Source organism: Alligator mississippiensis, chromosome 9, assembly GCF_030867095.1.
Source record: "Alligator mississippiensis isolate rAllMis1 chromosome 9, rAllMis1, whole genome shotgun sequence".
Taxonomy (NCBI): Eukaryota; Metazoa; Chordata; order Crocodylia; family Alligatoridae; genus Alligator; species Alligator mississippiensis.
In genome coordinates, this window is record NC_081832.1 from 16241250 (window position 1) to 16256220 (window position 14971).

A 14971-nucleotide genomic window follows, 5' to 3' on the forward strand; every position below is an offset into this window, starting at 1 on the left:
CACATCTCCTGTGTGCAATAGCAGTATCCAGCCCCTGTACTATTCAGAAGCTATGGCTTGCTCAGATTCTCTATAAACAGCAGAGAAAGAGAGGATGTGATGAGCATTTCAAACAGTCCCTGCAGTTTTCCAGTGCTGGATTTCCCTGACCTGTAGTAATTTATTCAGTCCCAGGGAAGCTGAACTGTTTGCTATGATACAGGAAAACACATTTGATGCTCCCAGACCTGTCTGTGGCTTTTAGATTTATGCTGTGATTTCACACCTGTGAGTTGGAGACCTGAATGTCTGTAGAGCTGCCCTAGGGGAGCATCAGTGCTCTACAGAGAAAGACTCTTTCTGCTTTAAACAGATATCCCATCCCCAATATCATGATTAGACCAATGTCAGCAGAATGGTGTAATTTAGACTCCAAATGCTTAATGCACCTTGACATGTGGAAAGTGACTGCTCTAAACACAACCATGGCTACAAGTCTGTCCAGTCATCGAGCATGCCATTGTGGCTTTGGTTTCAATAGGCAGGGGGGCTTTGGTGGATTGTTTCAGCCATGGGACACGCATGGGACAATTCAAGATGGAGCACTGCCTTGAACTTACAAAGTGAGAACACTGCACACTGATCCAATTTACACCAATTAAGGTCACCCTCACACTCCTGGGAAGTATTCAACACACTGCTTCTGCAGTGCAAAGTATATGGCCATTTCAGCTTTAAAACTAATTGATTATTTAAGCACTTTGAGGGTACTATGAAGTGGTCATCAGAACTGTCCATCACTAGGTGTTACAGCCCGAGGGAAAGTTCCCACTTACAGACTGCAGCAGAAGAGAAGTGGCTGTACACAGGATGAAATAGCATTAATTTTATACACTTTACAATTTTATCCAGCTCATAATATGTGCACAACAAACTGGGGACTGAGCTGTGCTGTGCATTGTGTACATAGGGAAGAGATCATAAATCGCCTAACAGAGCACTTTTCAAACTTCAGGACATTCCCCAGGGAAGAGTTAAGATGCAGATTTTGCGTCAGATGCTATCAAAAGCTCATAGGACTTGGCTAGGTTAAATCCCTCTGCCACATGTGCCTGAGCAGGTTGTTTGCAAAGGTCAATCTCTAGCCTGCTGTTGCAGCAGCTAACATTTCTCAGCTGTTCTTGGCTCAGTCCTCAAGGTATGTAGTCTGGGAAACGTCCTCTCAGCTTCTTTGGGGAATGTCTTTCCCTGATGTTAGGAGATGCATCTATTCAAAAAGAAAAGGACAGATTTGATTGGGGTTTTTTTTTAGTCCCAGGTTTTGTACTCATTTATTTTTCTCCTCCCATGAAAAAGACTCTTCAGTTTCTTGATGATTCTTTCAGAATTTGCTGTTTGTTTCCTTATCTCTGTAATATTTCAGTTTGTTCAGGGGATATGTTCTCCCTACCAAAAGCCTGTGAACTAACAGGGCAGGAGCCAAAACCTAATGTAGCAGCATGTTATTAATTAGCCCGGGTTTGGCAGGTAAGTGTGAAAACTGAAAAAATTGAGGGGAAAATTTTGTATTCAAATTAAAAAAAATAAAATAAAAAGCCCTTCTCTACCGATTTCCCATCTGGTGCCAGAGAAATTGCTCTTATAAATGAAGAGGAATTACAGCCTCTCCAACTTACTATTTTGATTTTTGGTATGAGGAAAACCTATTTCATTGTTTTGTGGGAGACAGATTTTTTCCTGTGAAATGCAAAACTAAACCAGGTATCTGTTATTTTCTTTTTTAGATAAATAACCCAAGAGGAAAGAGAGAAGATTTGCATTATTTCTATTTCATTTGTGTTTTATTTCAATTGAAAGCAGCCCACTGAAGGAGGAGAAAAGCCTACAATGACTTTACTGCATATGCACCTGTACTTCAGTGGCTTGGTCCTCTGGATTATACAGAAATCTAGCTCCTTTGTGCTGCCTAATGCCACTGACCTGCTGTACCCAACCAGCAGCACTGAGACTGGCCTTCTGTCTGGCATCGGGGTGCCAAGGAGCCGCAGAAAGCGATACATATCTCCAAGGGACATGAGTGCAGTTTTGGACTATCACAACCAGGTGCGGGCTCAGGTCTCTCCACCAGCTGCCAACATGGAGTATATGGTGAGTTCTTGTCTTGGATATGAGAGGGACATGGGATAGTCCTGGGGCTACTGGTAGTTTTAATGCCTTAGCATTATATGCTGAGAAAACAGGCATGAAACGGGCATGAACTCCAGCATAGCCAGAATCTGGTGTGGCAGAGCACAGGACTGGCAGTGCTTTTGAGAGCAGTGTGCAAGATGACCCAAGGGTGGCACACTCAGGCACCTGCAGTGTTGTCATTGTGAGCTAATACTTGTGAACGCTCAGACGTGTGCCAGGCAGCATCAAAGACCCTGTCTTGATGGGTTTGCAACTCAAAATCCAACATGACCTGAGGGAGGGTCCTATGGAGATTGTGTGAGTATGAGGAGGGAAGAGGGGGCATGCAAGTAAACATTAGCCCCCAGGTTCCTCATCAGGGTTTAGCTGGGATTTATTGTACTTTTGAACCTTACATGGTGAAGACAAGAGAGCAGAGTTTCTTAAAAGGACCTGAATGAGGAGCGGGAGAGAGGATCTAGTGCCCTTTAACAAGAGCTTATTAACCTTTGTTGTGCCTTAGGCTACACACTGCCAGGGTCATTACAATGTATGCTGCTATTGCGCCCAGCTGCTGGCAGTGTCCTCTGGGACAGTTTGCTAATAGCCCTTCCAGCCCGTGGTACAGTTCTCTCTCTGATCTACACACAAAATTGCACTCATTTTACTCACAGTACAATGTTCACCACCACAGTGAAGCTCTGTGTGAACGCTTTGAACCTGGCTCATATCAATGTAGCTGGCATTTGCACTTTAACAGATGCAGATTAAACCAATCGAAGCCAGAGTTGGTTCCATATATAGTGTGCACATGGGGAGTTTACACCTGTTCAGCATCATGCCTTTAGGGTGTGTTTGCACTGCAGTGGGAAGGGGGGGGATTTCATAGATTTTTTTTTTTTAGGGCCGGAAGGGACCTCAGTAGATCATCGTGTCTGACCCCCATTTCAGCTCATGCCAGCACACCTGAGCTACCTTGACTCTGCCTAGTTCAGGGGTCAATATCAGGGAAGCTGCATCAGGATGGTTAGCTGCCCAGGTAACTGCCAATGCTCCTAGGCAGGATTGTGTGGCCCACACAGAAGCGTGTGCTGTACAGCTGTTGGCATGTGAGCTAGTTACATTAGCTTAGGTATTCCTATATGGGTTGCAATCACAGCCCCCCCACCTTTGCTGTGACACACCTTGAGTTAAACTAGGCAGCATGTCTAAGGAGGGACCACTTTGACTATAGCTCATGTGCAAAGGAAAAAGTGAAGAGAAAAGGGAGGGATTTTCACACCAGTGGGAGAGCACTGTGTCAGCAGGCACAATGCAGCATGAGGGGCCCCTGTGGAAACAGCTTACTGAGCCCAGTGGGAGGGTTTTGTTCCTGTTAATTGCAGTGGCTACTGTTTGCTGTCTGAAGTGATGACAGAGGAAAGAGAGAGGCTGCTACTTCCCAGCCAGCAGCTCTGATTGCAATGGTTGAGGTGGGGAGGAGGGGGAGTTGTTACACAGTGAAGAAATGGGTTTCACATCATCTTCCCTGCATCCCTGTCTTGCCATATGTATAAAATCCCTGAGCCACTGACTGTAAACTCAATAACAAATGAGTCTGAGCTAAGGCTATTTTTGCTTCTTTTATTTCAAGTGTCAAAGAACTGTCAGAGTAGGAGAATGGTGGGTGTGTTAATTAACATACAGAAATACATAAAGAAATAAAACCCTCTCAGGACTTGATCCAAAGCCTAGGGGAGCTTTCCACTAAGTTCAGAAGGCTTCGGTCAGGCCCTAAGCACAGGCAGTCAAAAAGCATGAGGCTGAATCAATTCAGTCTTTGCAGGTTAGTTTAAGCTGCATAGATTGAACGTAAGTGAACAGACATTCACTTTTGATTACAGAAGTGCAGCCACCTGCCTGCAGTAGCCCACGGCAGAAGCCAGGGGGCACTAGGACATGCCTCCCCGCCCTGCTGGAGAAGACAGCTTAAATCTGGAGGGGATCTGGGACAGAAGTTCAATAAACCAATTTAACCTAAATCAGTGAGGTCTGATACTACCTCCATCCAGGTTTATCTTAAACCAGTTTCAGCCATTTTGAAAGCGGTTTATGTGCATTGAACTTGTATTGTGTTACAGATTTGAACTGGTTTCCAATCGCTTATACAGGTTTATGTGTAATTTCTGTCCCTAGAGGAGCAAAATCTAGCTGTGTTAGTGTAGGACACTCTAGCTATTGACTTTCACTCTATCTGGAAAGCTCCCAGTTCCCGGCCAAGCCCTGGAGATGGGCACTGGGAAATTCTTGCTACCTGAAAAATTGCCACAATAGAAAATAAAAATGAAGAGAGAGTGAGACCGAGTGGGGGGTGGGCCTGCAAAACTCTGAGAGCCGCTGGTGAGACTGAGCATCTCGCCTGATTGGTCTGGTGCTCATTTCCAGCGAAGAACTTCTGGTGAACCTGAAAGGCGGCTTTTGACGGCCAGGAAAGGGCACATCTCTGTGACATGCAGGGAGCAAACATCTTCATGTGAACCCTGAGGAAACTCTTTTTACCAGTGCCGCAAAAATTACAGCAGTCTGTCCCCTGGGGCTCTCCCCCACATGAAAAGAAACCATTTTCCCAGGGGAGTCCTGGGAAAGTGATTCTTGGTTGTTTCCATTCCTTCTGCTCTTTGTAATGGTTATTACTGCAGCATTTGTCAAGGACTGGCAGCATGATTAGAGCTGTACATATTTAGAAGACAAGTTTTCAGTCCCAGGGGTTAACAGTGTAATGCACAATCCATATAGCTCAGAGGCACCAAGTCATGTCAGGAAATAAAAATGACCCTGATTTTTCTAAGTGCTAAAGCACCTCCAGCTCCTATTGGCATCAGCTGAGAGTGGAAGTGGAATAAGAGCCACAGGGATATAAAGATTCTAGTGTTGGCACTTCCTGTTGTGTTTCTCAGTACCCAATATCTAAGAACGATTTCTTATTTTAATTGGTCAGAATAGCTGGTTTCCTCATGCATTCTTTAAGAACTCCCTGCTCATCCTGAATTTCTGTGGAGATGAGTCTCAGTCCCAGGGAAAGCCTGAGCAGTCTTGGACCTGCTTTGGAAGCTGGGAATTTAGGCTGATCATGTGTGAAGCACAAAATCCCCACACCCAAGTTTGATCTGATCCATCAGCCAAGCTGTACATCCCTCACGTATCCACCCTGAGAGACCACCCAGCATGCACCTTTTCTGGTGAAGCCTAGGACCAGCTTATGGTCCTTACTCACTGGTACCAAGAACCACTCCATCATCTCACCTTCCCAGTAGGATCCAGGATTGGCATACTGGGTGTATCTTGGGCAGTGGTAGACAAAGCTGACTCACTCTGTGTCCCCTGCCCTAGGGCACTGTAAATGATCCCGAGCAGTCTGTGTATACTCATGAGAGTGTCTGTCACATCCTTCAAGTTCAGTGTTTCTTGCCAGCTTCATCTTTCCTTCCTTTAGGGGTGGCTTCTCTGTGTCCTGGAAATCTATGCTAGGCTGCAAGGTTTTAGTTGCCTTTAAGGGTTATACAAATAATGACCTTTCATGAAGTAGGGAACATTGGCACAGCCTGTTTTGCAGAGAATTTCTTAGCCCAGAAGGGAGACCAGGAGCTCAGATGTTAAATTTTCTTCATCACTGTTCAGAGCACAGCCAGGAAACTGCAATCATGCCACAGAAGCAGGGGTCTTACTACCCCTGTATTAATGATGTGCTTGCGATGGTATCAGAAACCAGGTGAGTTTCCCTGGGTCCAAGGTAGAGGTGTGAGATGTAGAGCAGAGATGTGAGATGTGTTGGGTTATGGCACAGTCTTCCCAGGACTTTTAAAAATGATTGGAGGAGATACCTCTGAGCAGAACCCCCTGAGAAGGACTGGATGCACTATGCAATACCTGGCTGGAGTCAATGACTCTTTGTCCAGTTGCTTGGTGGCAACCTCTGCCCAGATCCTTCAAAACAGACAAGGGGGAGGATGGCACATCATCTTTCTACAGTAACATCTGTTCAAAGACCTTGAAACAACTTACAAACCAGTGATTTAGCCCCCATGCCCTGGGTGGAGAAATTGAGGCCTAGAGAGAAGGAGGGACTCATTCAACATCATACATCCCATCACACAATGTGCCAGTGGCAGATCAGGAGAGAGCCCTAGCCTGTTAATTATTTCTGTGCCTTCACCCTAAGATAGCCCCTTGTTCTTCCCTATGTGAGTACAAACCCTAGCAGGAATGATGTAGGGAAATGCTCTGCATGGTGAAGGACCTGACGGATTTTTTCAAACACACCTTCTAGAGTTCTAAATCAGTTCTTCTGAACATACACACATCTTTCCTCCTGGCCTAGTGAACAAAGCTGTTGCCCCATGTCTTTTTCCTTGCCTAGGTGTGGGATGAGAGACTGGCCAAGTCCGCAGAAGCTTGGGCAGCACAGTGTATATGGGACCATGGGCCACCACAGCTGATGAAGTACATTGGTCAGAACCTCTCCATTCACTCTGGCAGGTAAGCAACCCACAGGTATGATGGGACCATGCAGGTGTCCTTCATTTGTACCAACCAGGGTTAAACTCCTTTTCCTCTCCAGACCTGAGGAGAGGAGAACTTCAGAGCCTTACCCTGTAAGAACAAATGCCAAATATAAGGAATAAATGGGAGGAACTCTGCAGAGAACAAAAATGGATGTTGTTCCATTGATTCTATTAATAGGAGCCTTCAGTTTGTTCTAGAGTGTGAAGGGGATCTCTGTCCATGACATGCAAGAGAGGTTAAAATGGGTATTCTTGTGGACCCATTTAGACTAAGCATTTATTACATGGCTGACTGTGATAACAGAGTGCAGGCATTGACACACATGGTCCCATCCAATCCTGTGTTCTTATTATTTAGGGCCAGTTTCTCATGCAGAAATTGAGAACAAAATAAAAAACATCACTGTGATTGAATGGTGGAGTAAGGACCTAGTGAACATGAGCCACGTCGACAGGATCTCTCTTTTACATGGGGCCAATGTATGGTCCTTCACACTATGCAGATATTCTGAATGAAGAAGATGGTTGTCTTAAAGCTTGTTTTTTTTAAAGACATAAAGGGTACAAGAACCAGAATTCACCACGGTAAAACTAGAGTCTTACTGGGGAGCTTCACATCCATCGTCCCATTCTGGTTCTGTCCAATTATGGATCTGCCCAACCACACTCAAATTCATTTCTGATGCAACTCATTCATTTCAGACACCGAACTGAAGTTGTCCCATAACTTTTAGATCAGATGGTGGTGCCTAAACAGACTCACCTAAATGAGACTAGATGTATTGAGTACGTGCACATGAACCAATTACCGCAAGGTGCTAGAGGACAAACTTGCAGGGGAAGTGGGGTAGTCTGCCTTTCATGTATTACAGATCGTAAGTATATACGTGAACAGTCACTGTGAGCAGACACATAGGTTCATGCCTGAGCTTAGCTTTGCTCTAACTTGTTCACATGCCCATACCCACAACATTTTCATTAAACTGGAAGAGTTCTTTGTTTTTCTAGTTTGATAAATTTCTCAGTCCAGCACTTTAAATAGGCACCATTCAGCCATAGCCAGGCCACCTTGTGATCCCTGCTTATATGTAATTTCCCGCAAGAAAGTTTACTCTTAGATGCCAGATCTTTGCATTGTGACAAATTCTCACCAAAGTCCCTGTTCTGGGATCTTTCTGACATATGGATGAATTCAAAAGTTGGGAGGTACTGCAAGATGAGCACTAAAAAGTCTGGCCTGCAATGAGCATCTTTATTTTAGAGAGGCTCATTGGGGGTTTCTGGGCTCAAAATGGGTTTAGGGGGCTTCTTTCCACAACTCTCTCCCAGGCATCCTTGAAGCCTGGTATGTGTGCTTTCTCTCTGCCATTATGTTTTCCCTGTACAGCCTCATGGAAGGAAGGGATTCAGGCAGCCTGAAAGGAAAATCTTGCCATGTTTAAGGTTATAGGGTGGTATTGGTCATTTGATCCAAGCTATGGCAGGAAAATATTTGGGTCTAGGAGGGAGAGAGAGAGAGAGGCTGTCTATCTGTTGTGAGGAGCACTGGTCACCACATCATTGACAAAGACAAGCCCACTGCAGACAAAATGATTTTAGTTAAGAATAACTGTTGCCATGAACATGTGCAGCTGAACTGCTGAAGCCCTTGGCACTGGCAGTGATTCTGAATTACAGTAGCAGTGGAAAGTCTCAGAGTTGATTTGGACTTCTCACAAAACAAAAGTTGGAGGGCATGTCTCAGCTTCCTCAGCAGAGCCAGGGCCACTCAGCTGCCAGTGGCCTTAAGAGACCATTACTATACAGAGAAATGCATTAGCAACAAGTGTTCCTTATATTGTGATTGAAAAAGTTTGTGTTGAGCTCTCACTGCAGGATGAAAGTGGCTGTTGAAAACCCCTGGGCAAAAAAACCAAAGAGCATGGGGTAAATCAGCAAATGTAGCAAGAAAAAGGGAGGTGATGGGCACTGAGTGGGAAAAGGTTGGATGCATCCAACATGCATTATCCTAATCACTGCCCTAGAAAACACATGCTCAGGACAAGTCTCCAGATGAGCAGCCTGGGCAAGACCTCTCGGGGCTCACTTTTTCTTACTGTACATCCCAGACCTCTGAAGATGAGAGATAAAAAGCATGGCTAACTTGTGTGGTTTTCTGCAGGTACCGCTCAGTTGTGGACCTTGTGAAATCCTGGTATTACGAGAAGCAGCACTACTCCTTCCCTTACCCTCAGGAGTGCAACCCCAGCTGCCCTTCCAAGTGCAGCGGTTCTGTGTGTAGCCATTACACCCAGGTAGGAAGCAAGCATTACCTAGGGCATGGCAATGGCATTACCAACTATGACAGCTTCCCAGAGCCCCCGGTGCAACAGGCGCTTGTCAAGATCAGAGCTGTTGTTGTGTCATTGCAGGAGATCTGGGCAGTCCTTCTTTGCAGGACAGAAAAACCTGCAGCCCTAAGGAGCAAACAAAGGCAGTAAAATGTGTTCCTCAGGGTAGCAGAGGAGGATGTGAGGCTTCACATGGTTCTGGTTTAGAAGCAAAAGCCCAAATAAAGTGACACACAGCAAAAAATCCCAGCAGGCTCCCTGAGAAATCAATCCGTTGGATCACCCAGGTTTGTGCCTGGTTGAAGAGACAATGGGAGGCCTGACAAAAAGCAGGTGCAGGTGCAGGTACTGCTGAGCCCTCTGGAGCGCATCCAAGACAGGACAGGCTAAACACTAGTTCAGACCTCATCCTGCTACAGTAGCTTTTGGGGGCCACAAGCAGTGACACCCAGAGACAAGCAGAGGGTGCTCTGCTCTGCCCCAGCATCTGTCACTGGCCATAGATGCAATGTTCCCCCCTTTCCTCCTCCAACCAGTGCAAACACACACATTAGAAAAGCAGTGTCCAAACAGCAGCTCCTCTCCTGGAATCAGTAGCTGCATTTTCCATTGCTCTGTGCACCAGGGGAGCTGCTGTCTGTCGCAGCTGGGCTAGCTGGAGGGAGGGAATGGCTTTGGGAAGCTGTCTGGTTTAAATCATGAAGGCAGGCAGAGGCCAGCATTCCTGATTGTTAGAGAGGCAGCTGGCGTTCAATGCCACTCCTTCTCTGGAGATACCTGGCAGCATACTTGGTCTCAGAGAGCTGTTCAGAGAGACAGAAACCCAGAGCTGCTGCCTTGTAGCACACGCATCACTTTCATGTGAATAGGGTTGTTTGCATCCAAATGCTGTGCGCAGGGAGGTTTCTCCCCAGCTTCTGGAAGGCTCCAGCCAATTGGCTGCAAGGCTTCCTTTTTCCTCTAGGATTTGGCCTCAGTTTCCCCTCATTGCACTAGTAGCACCTCGAAGAAAAAAAAAACAGCCTTCCTGCCTTGCTGATCATGAATCAGCACCTCCATGACAGGGCAGCTATTTATTGTGCAGCAGTGTCTGGCTTCCCAGTGAATACGGCCCCTTCATCCCCCAGAGCAGATCCAGGCGGAGAGCAGCCAGCACAAGGTGGAAAATGTTCTCTGACTTCCATGGTTCGTGGCAAAGCATTTCTAACCGTTAATTACCACTGTGCTGCTCAGCTCCACTGTGGGTCTCTTTCTGCTCAGCCTGCTTTGCCCTGATGATCCCTGCTCCAATATTTACATGGGTGTCTGCCACTTATGTACATGTTTCATCCCCTTTCCTCCAAACATGTCTGATGGTTGAATGTGTCTCAGTCCTGGGGCAGCTGTTATTGTTGTGACTTCCGGACTGTCTGGAGCAGCAGCATGAGAGAGTCTGGGAGGCAACTAGAAAAATAACAGCTGCTTTTTATGAAGAGTTAAATGCCACGTGAGCAAGGTGGAAGAGCTTCCTACCTTCTCTCATGAGGACTCCTCCATTGGAGACACTTTCATCAGAGCTAAGGCTGGGTGGGTAATTCTGCAGTGCAAGCATGGCTATGTGTACCTGATCCCTTGTCCGATTCAGGTTGGAACCAGGTCATTAAAAATGAAACGGCTCAGATCTGTGCTGCTCATTTCAGCTCAAGCTTTGTACAGGCAGGTGTCAGTTCTGGAAACATAGATTGTGGCCACAAATTGGAAATCACTGGCCAGGAGTGATAAATACAAGCAACAAAGCACAAAGGAGAGGCAGCATTTAGACAGCTGTAAAGAGAATCAGGCTGGTGAGATTTTCATCTCCAACTTGGAATGGGAGATTCCCAGGTCCCTTTGCTCTTGTGTATCATGCTCCCTGGCTGTCCCTGTAGGGAGCTTCTGCTTTGGTGCCAGCTGCCTGGTGCTCATCACTGCCACTCTCCTGTCTCCCGTGCAGATGGTGTGGGCTTCCTCCAACAGAATTGGCTGTGCCATCAACACCTGCACCAACATGAAGGTGTGGGGCAGCACATGGCGGCAGGCTGTGTTTCTAGTGTGCAACTATGCCATCAAGTAAGTGAGCCAAGGAAAGTCTCCCTTGCAGATGGGAAAGGGGGTGAGGAGCTGGGGATTACTTAGTAGGGCTGTGCAAAATTTCGACTGGTGTTTCGCTTCAAAGCTGTTTCGATGCGTTTCGAGCTTGAAACAGTGAAATCAAAATGAAATGAAACAGCTTTGACACGAAATAAGGACACTCAAAACGTTTTGAAAGTTTTGACACGTTTCGAGTTTTGAAGCCAGGCTTGCTTGCAGCTAAACAGAAACTAAAGAGAGGGAGGGGGAAGAGGGGGGAAGGACTGCTTTGATATCGACATGTGTAGCTGGCCAGTGACTGTGATCCTTCCATGAGGTCCCTTCCAATCCCGGTGCTCTGCGGGAGGGATGGAAAAACTGCATAAAAGCATTGTTTGAACTGAGCTTTCTTTGTGCTTTGGGGTCAGGCTACTGAGCTGTCTTCCAGCAGCTCAGCAGCATCAGCACCTATGCATCTCTCCTTGAAACCTGGTAGGCTTCATGGCCTCTGCAAGGGGCTACCATGCCTGCTGTTTTCACCCACCTCTGCCTTAACACACGCCTGTGGCATGAGTTTTGCTTGTCACCACCTTGAGGTGCAGTTTCCCAGAACCCCCTGCACCTATCTCCTTGAAACCTGGCAGGCTTTGCGGCCTCAGCAGAGGCTACCATGCCTGCTGTTTTCACCCCCCTGTGCCTTCACATTTACAAGTGACATGAGTTTTGCTCTGAACAGTTTGAGGTGCAGTTTCCCAGAAACCCCTAAACCTATCTCCTTGAAGCTTGACAGACTTTGTGGCCTCAGCAGGGACTACCATCCTTGCTGTTTTCATTCAAATCAGGAAAGAAATGACAAAGTTATAGGCATTTTCATGATTCCCCATTATAGCCTATGGGCGAAACGTCAAAACATGTCGAAACAGTGAAATAGTTTTGACAAAGCAAAACAGAATAGTGCTTCGAAACAGTGAAACCAAACCCTGTCCCTTCAAAATGGTGAAACGGAAGTTGAAACGAAACGGTGCTGTTTTGCACAGCCCTAGCACTTGCTCCCCTCCCAGGGGATTTTTCTTTTTAAATAAGTATTGTGTCTTAGGCATCATCTCTCACTGATCTTTGACTGAGGGACCTCTGACAGGAGAGGCACAAAGTTGAAGCTGTGACTTCTGTCTCAGCCCTTAACCATACAGTCACAGCCCTGCCTGTGAATATGATGACCCATACATACATTGCCTTTGCTCAGTCTGGCCTCTCCTATGACCACTTTAGCTCTATAGAGTGTTTTCCTTTGGGCTCCGAGATAAGCGTATACAGCCAATGTTGCCACAGGCAGCTCTGCTATCCTGACCTTGACTCAAGAGTCTTTTTGTTAACAAGCCTCATGTAACTGTTCCTTCATACCTGCAGAGCCCTGGGCACCAGGGGGTGGGCCTAACCCATCCTGTCTGGACACACCACTAGGAGTGGAGCTGACCCAGCAGTGGTGGCTGAGTTTAGTCTCACTGTGCCTCCAAAATGAGTGTGCCCCAGGCCACTGCAGTGTTTGTTTACAGAGAGTTGTTCACTGTGCAAGCATCAAAGGATCAAGAGCCAAGACAAAGCAGCTTCCACGCTTTATTCTTCCCCTGACATAGTCGGTTCTCTGTCAGCCTGTGCTTCATGAGAGCAGTCATGAAGACCCAGGATAGGAGGCTGTGCACAAGAAGGCTATTACATGATAGCAGGCCATCTTGGGAGACGCTGGCTGTGCCATTTGAAGTTACTGCTTTGTTAGGTGCACCGTTAGCAGCACCTTGGTCAGTGCTCTAAAAATACAAGCCTCTCCCATTGGAGCTCCAGGCAAGCTCCCTGGACTAGTTCTAGGGTTCATAGCCTAGCACCAGGAGTCTGCCTGCATCCGGATGCACTTTGAGCAAGTGCACCTGGATTTCAACCTGATTTCAACCTGTCTAGGACAGCATGGTCCATCCAAGGCCTCCTACCCACATGCCTCCCTGTCTAGAGTACAATGAATCCAGATGTGACAGCCAACAAACTCCCAGGCAGTGAGTGATGTGACTCACCCACCACTGCTTCCTCTCTTTCCAGGGGCAACTGGATAGGAGAAGCTCCGTACAAGGTGGGGAGACCGTGCTCAGCCTGCCCACCCAGCTATGGGGGCATCTGCAGCAACAACATGTGTTTCACAGGACTGAAATCCAACAAAGTCAGCTGGTTCTAGGCCCCAGACCACTGTGCCAGGCTTCAGAGCAGTGGGAGAACCCGGGACAGGAGCCATGGCTGGTTGACAGGAAAGAATGGGAATTACCATGTACACCAAGGGTTATTTATGGCAGTGAAATCCCAGGCTGCTTTCTCTTCCGTCCCTCCACATTTGCCTCAGCTGCATTTAGGAAGCTTTAAGCAGTAAGAGCTGAACACTTCTCTATGACTGTTATATACCAGCAGTCCCTGCTTTCCCCGTAGTGCTGTGTAGGGAATGGCTGAGCTGTCATTGTGTCTCTATATTTTTTCATACAGCTCTTTAGGGAATGCTTGTATTTTTTTTTTTTTTAGCTCTGAGGGAAGTAGGCAAAAGCTTAGATTCGCAGGGCATAGATGTATCCAGATGTATGCACTGCCCAGTTCCCAACTCTGCACAGAGGCAGAGACAGAAGGGCCCCTTCTTCTCACATGTAAGCCAGATGAGCAATGTAAATAATGATGAGACTTTCCTCTGAGCATCCCCCATAACTGAGTGACTGACTGGAGCAGCGAGGGCTCCATGGGCAGCAGTGTGCTCCAACGGTTCCTTGCAAGTGACTCCACATTCATCCTGCACAACTAGCAGGGCTCTTTTTCAGACTGTCATAATAAAAGTCTTGAGACCAGGGTACTTGTGCCTGTCTTCATGCTTGTTTTATCCGCGGAGCATGCAGCCCTCGCAGTGCAGAGCAGCACATCCACACTTGGTCCTCATTCTATGTGTAGGGAAATGCCATTAACAAAGCCGAGGTGATGCTGGCAGCCCTGCAGAGGCAGCTCTCGCCTACATGAGTGGATGAACAGAAGATGTGGGGTTGAGCATCTCCAACCACACACCTGAAGGAACCCAACCACCAGCCTGCAATAGGGGGGCAGGAGTGGACCATATTTTGCAAACTACCCTCACTTTGTTGCCCAAGGCAAGCTCTGGGAACCAGTTGTTGCAGCACAGCTCCTGTGCGAACATGCCTGTGTAATGGCCACCCCCTTGTGGGAGAAGGGAGGTATTGCAGTCACGTCTACTAGACGTTTCATAGACAAGTCTTCCCGATGTCTCTGTCCTTCCCACTTGCCCCAGCTGGGTGCTGGAGAGTGCAGGGAATTATTCTGCTGGGAAAGGGGCTGCCAGCCCTGGAGACCTGGAGTCCTCCTTGCATCCACATGGAGCTGGTACAATAATGGCATCAGCTATACACTGTTTGTGTCTTTCAAGCTGTGTCTTTTTTTTGCCTTGCAAATGCATGTTGGGCCCAACAACCCTAATGAATTTGTGCTTCAGGAGGGACACAGCACAGGAATGTGTGTGTAGGCGTGGGATGAGTGCATCAGCCTTGTATGCACTAGCGGTTTCCTCAATGAGTCAGCAAGGGTGGGCTTAAACATCTTGGAGTTGGACACCGGGAGGGGTCCTCTGAGGCAGGCGAACTCAGCAGTGTAATGGTGGGAGGGAAACCAGGGAGGCTGATGATCCACTCAGCTTCTACCTGGGGACATCAGTGCAAATCTTCACAGAGGTCATCAACAAAATGAGCCTGTTAGGTCTCAGCCAGCACCCCAGCGCAATGAGATCAGGGTCTCTCCTTTGAGTGTATCTGTTCCAAGTTGCTGCACAAAGACTTC

General features: G+C 47.2%; 1 protein-coding gene across 2 annotated transcripts; it reads left to right on the plus strand.

The window, feature by feature from the left end:
- The first annotated feature begins 651 nt into the window (after nucleotides 1-651).
- On the plus strand, nucleotides 652-13982 carry R3HDML (R3H domain containing like). Of its 2 annotated transcripts, none has more exons than XM_019484565.2 (6): nucleotides 652-1506; nucleotides 1764-2127; nucleotides 6545-6663; nucleotides 8851-8983; nucleotides 10992-11107; nucleotides 13196-13982. In XM_019484565.2, exons 2-6 carry the CDS (start codon nucleotides 1867-1869, stop codon nucleotides 13326-13328), a joined length of 762 nt encoding a protein of 253 aa, XP_019340110.1. In that variant the 5' UTR covers nucleotides 652-1506; nucleotides 1764-1866; the 3' UTR covers nucleotides 13329-13982. The 2 variants fall into 2 exon arrangements, with proteins under 2 accessions (XP_019340110.1, XP_059589163.1); XM_059733180.1 differs by having other exon boundaries at nucleotides 652-1177.
- Nucleotides 13983-14971: the final 989 nt, after the last annotated feature.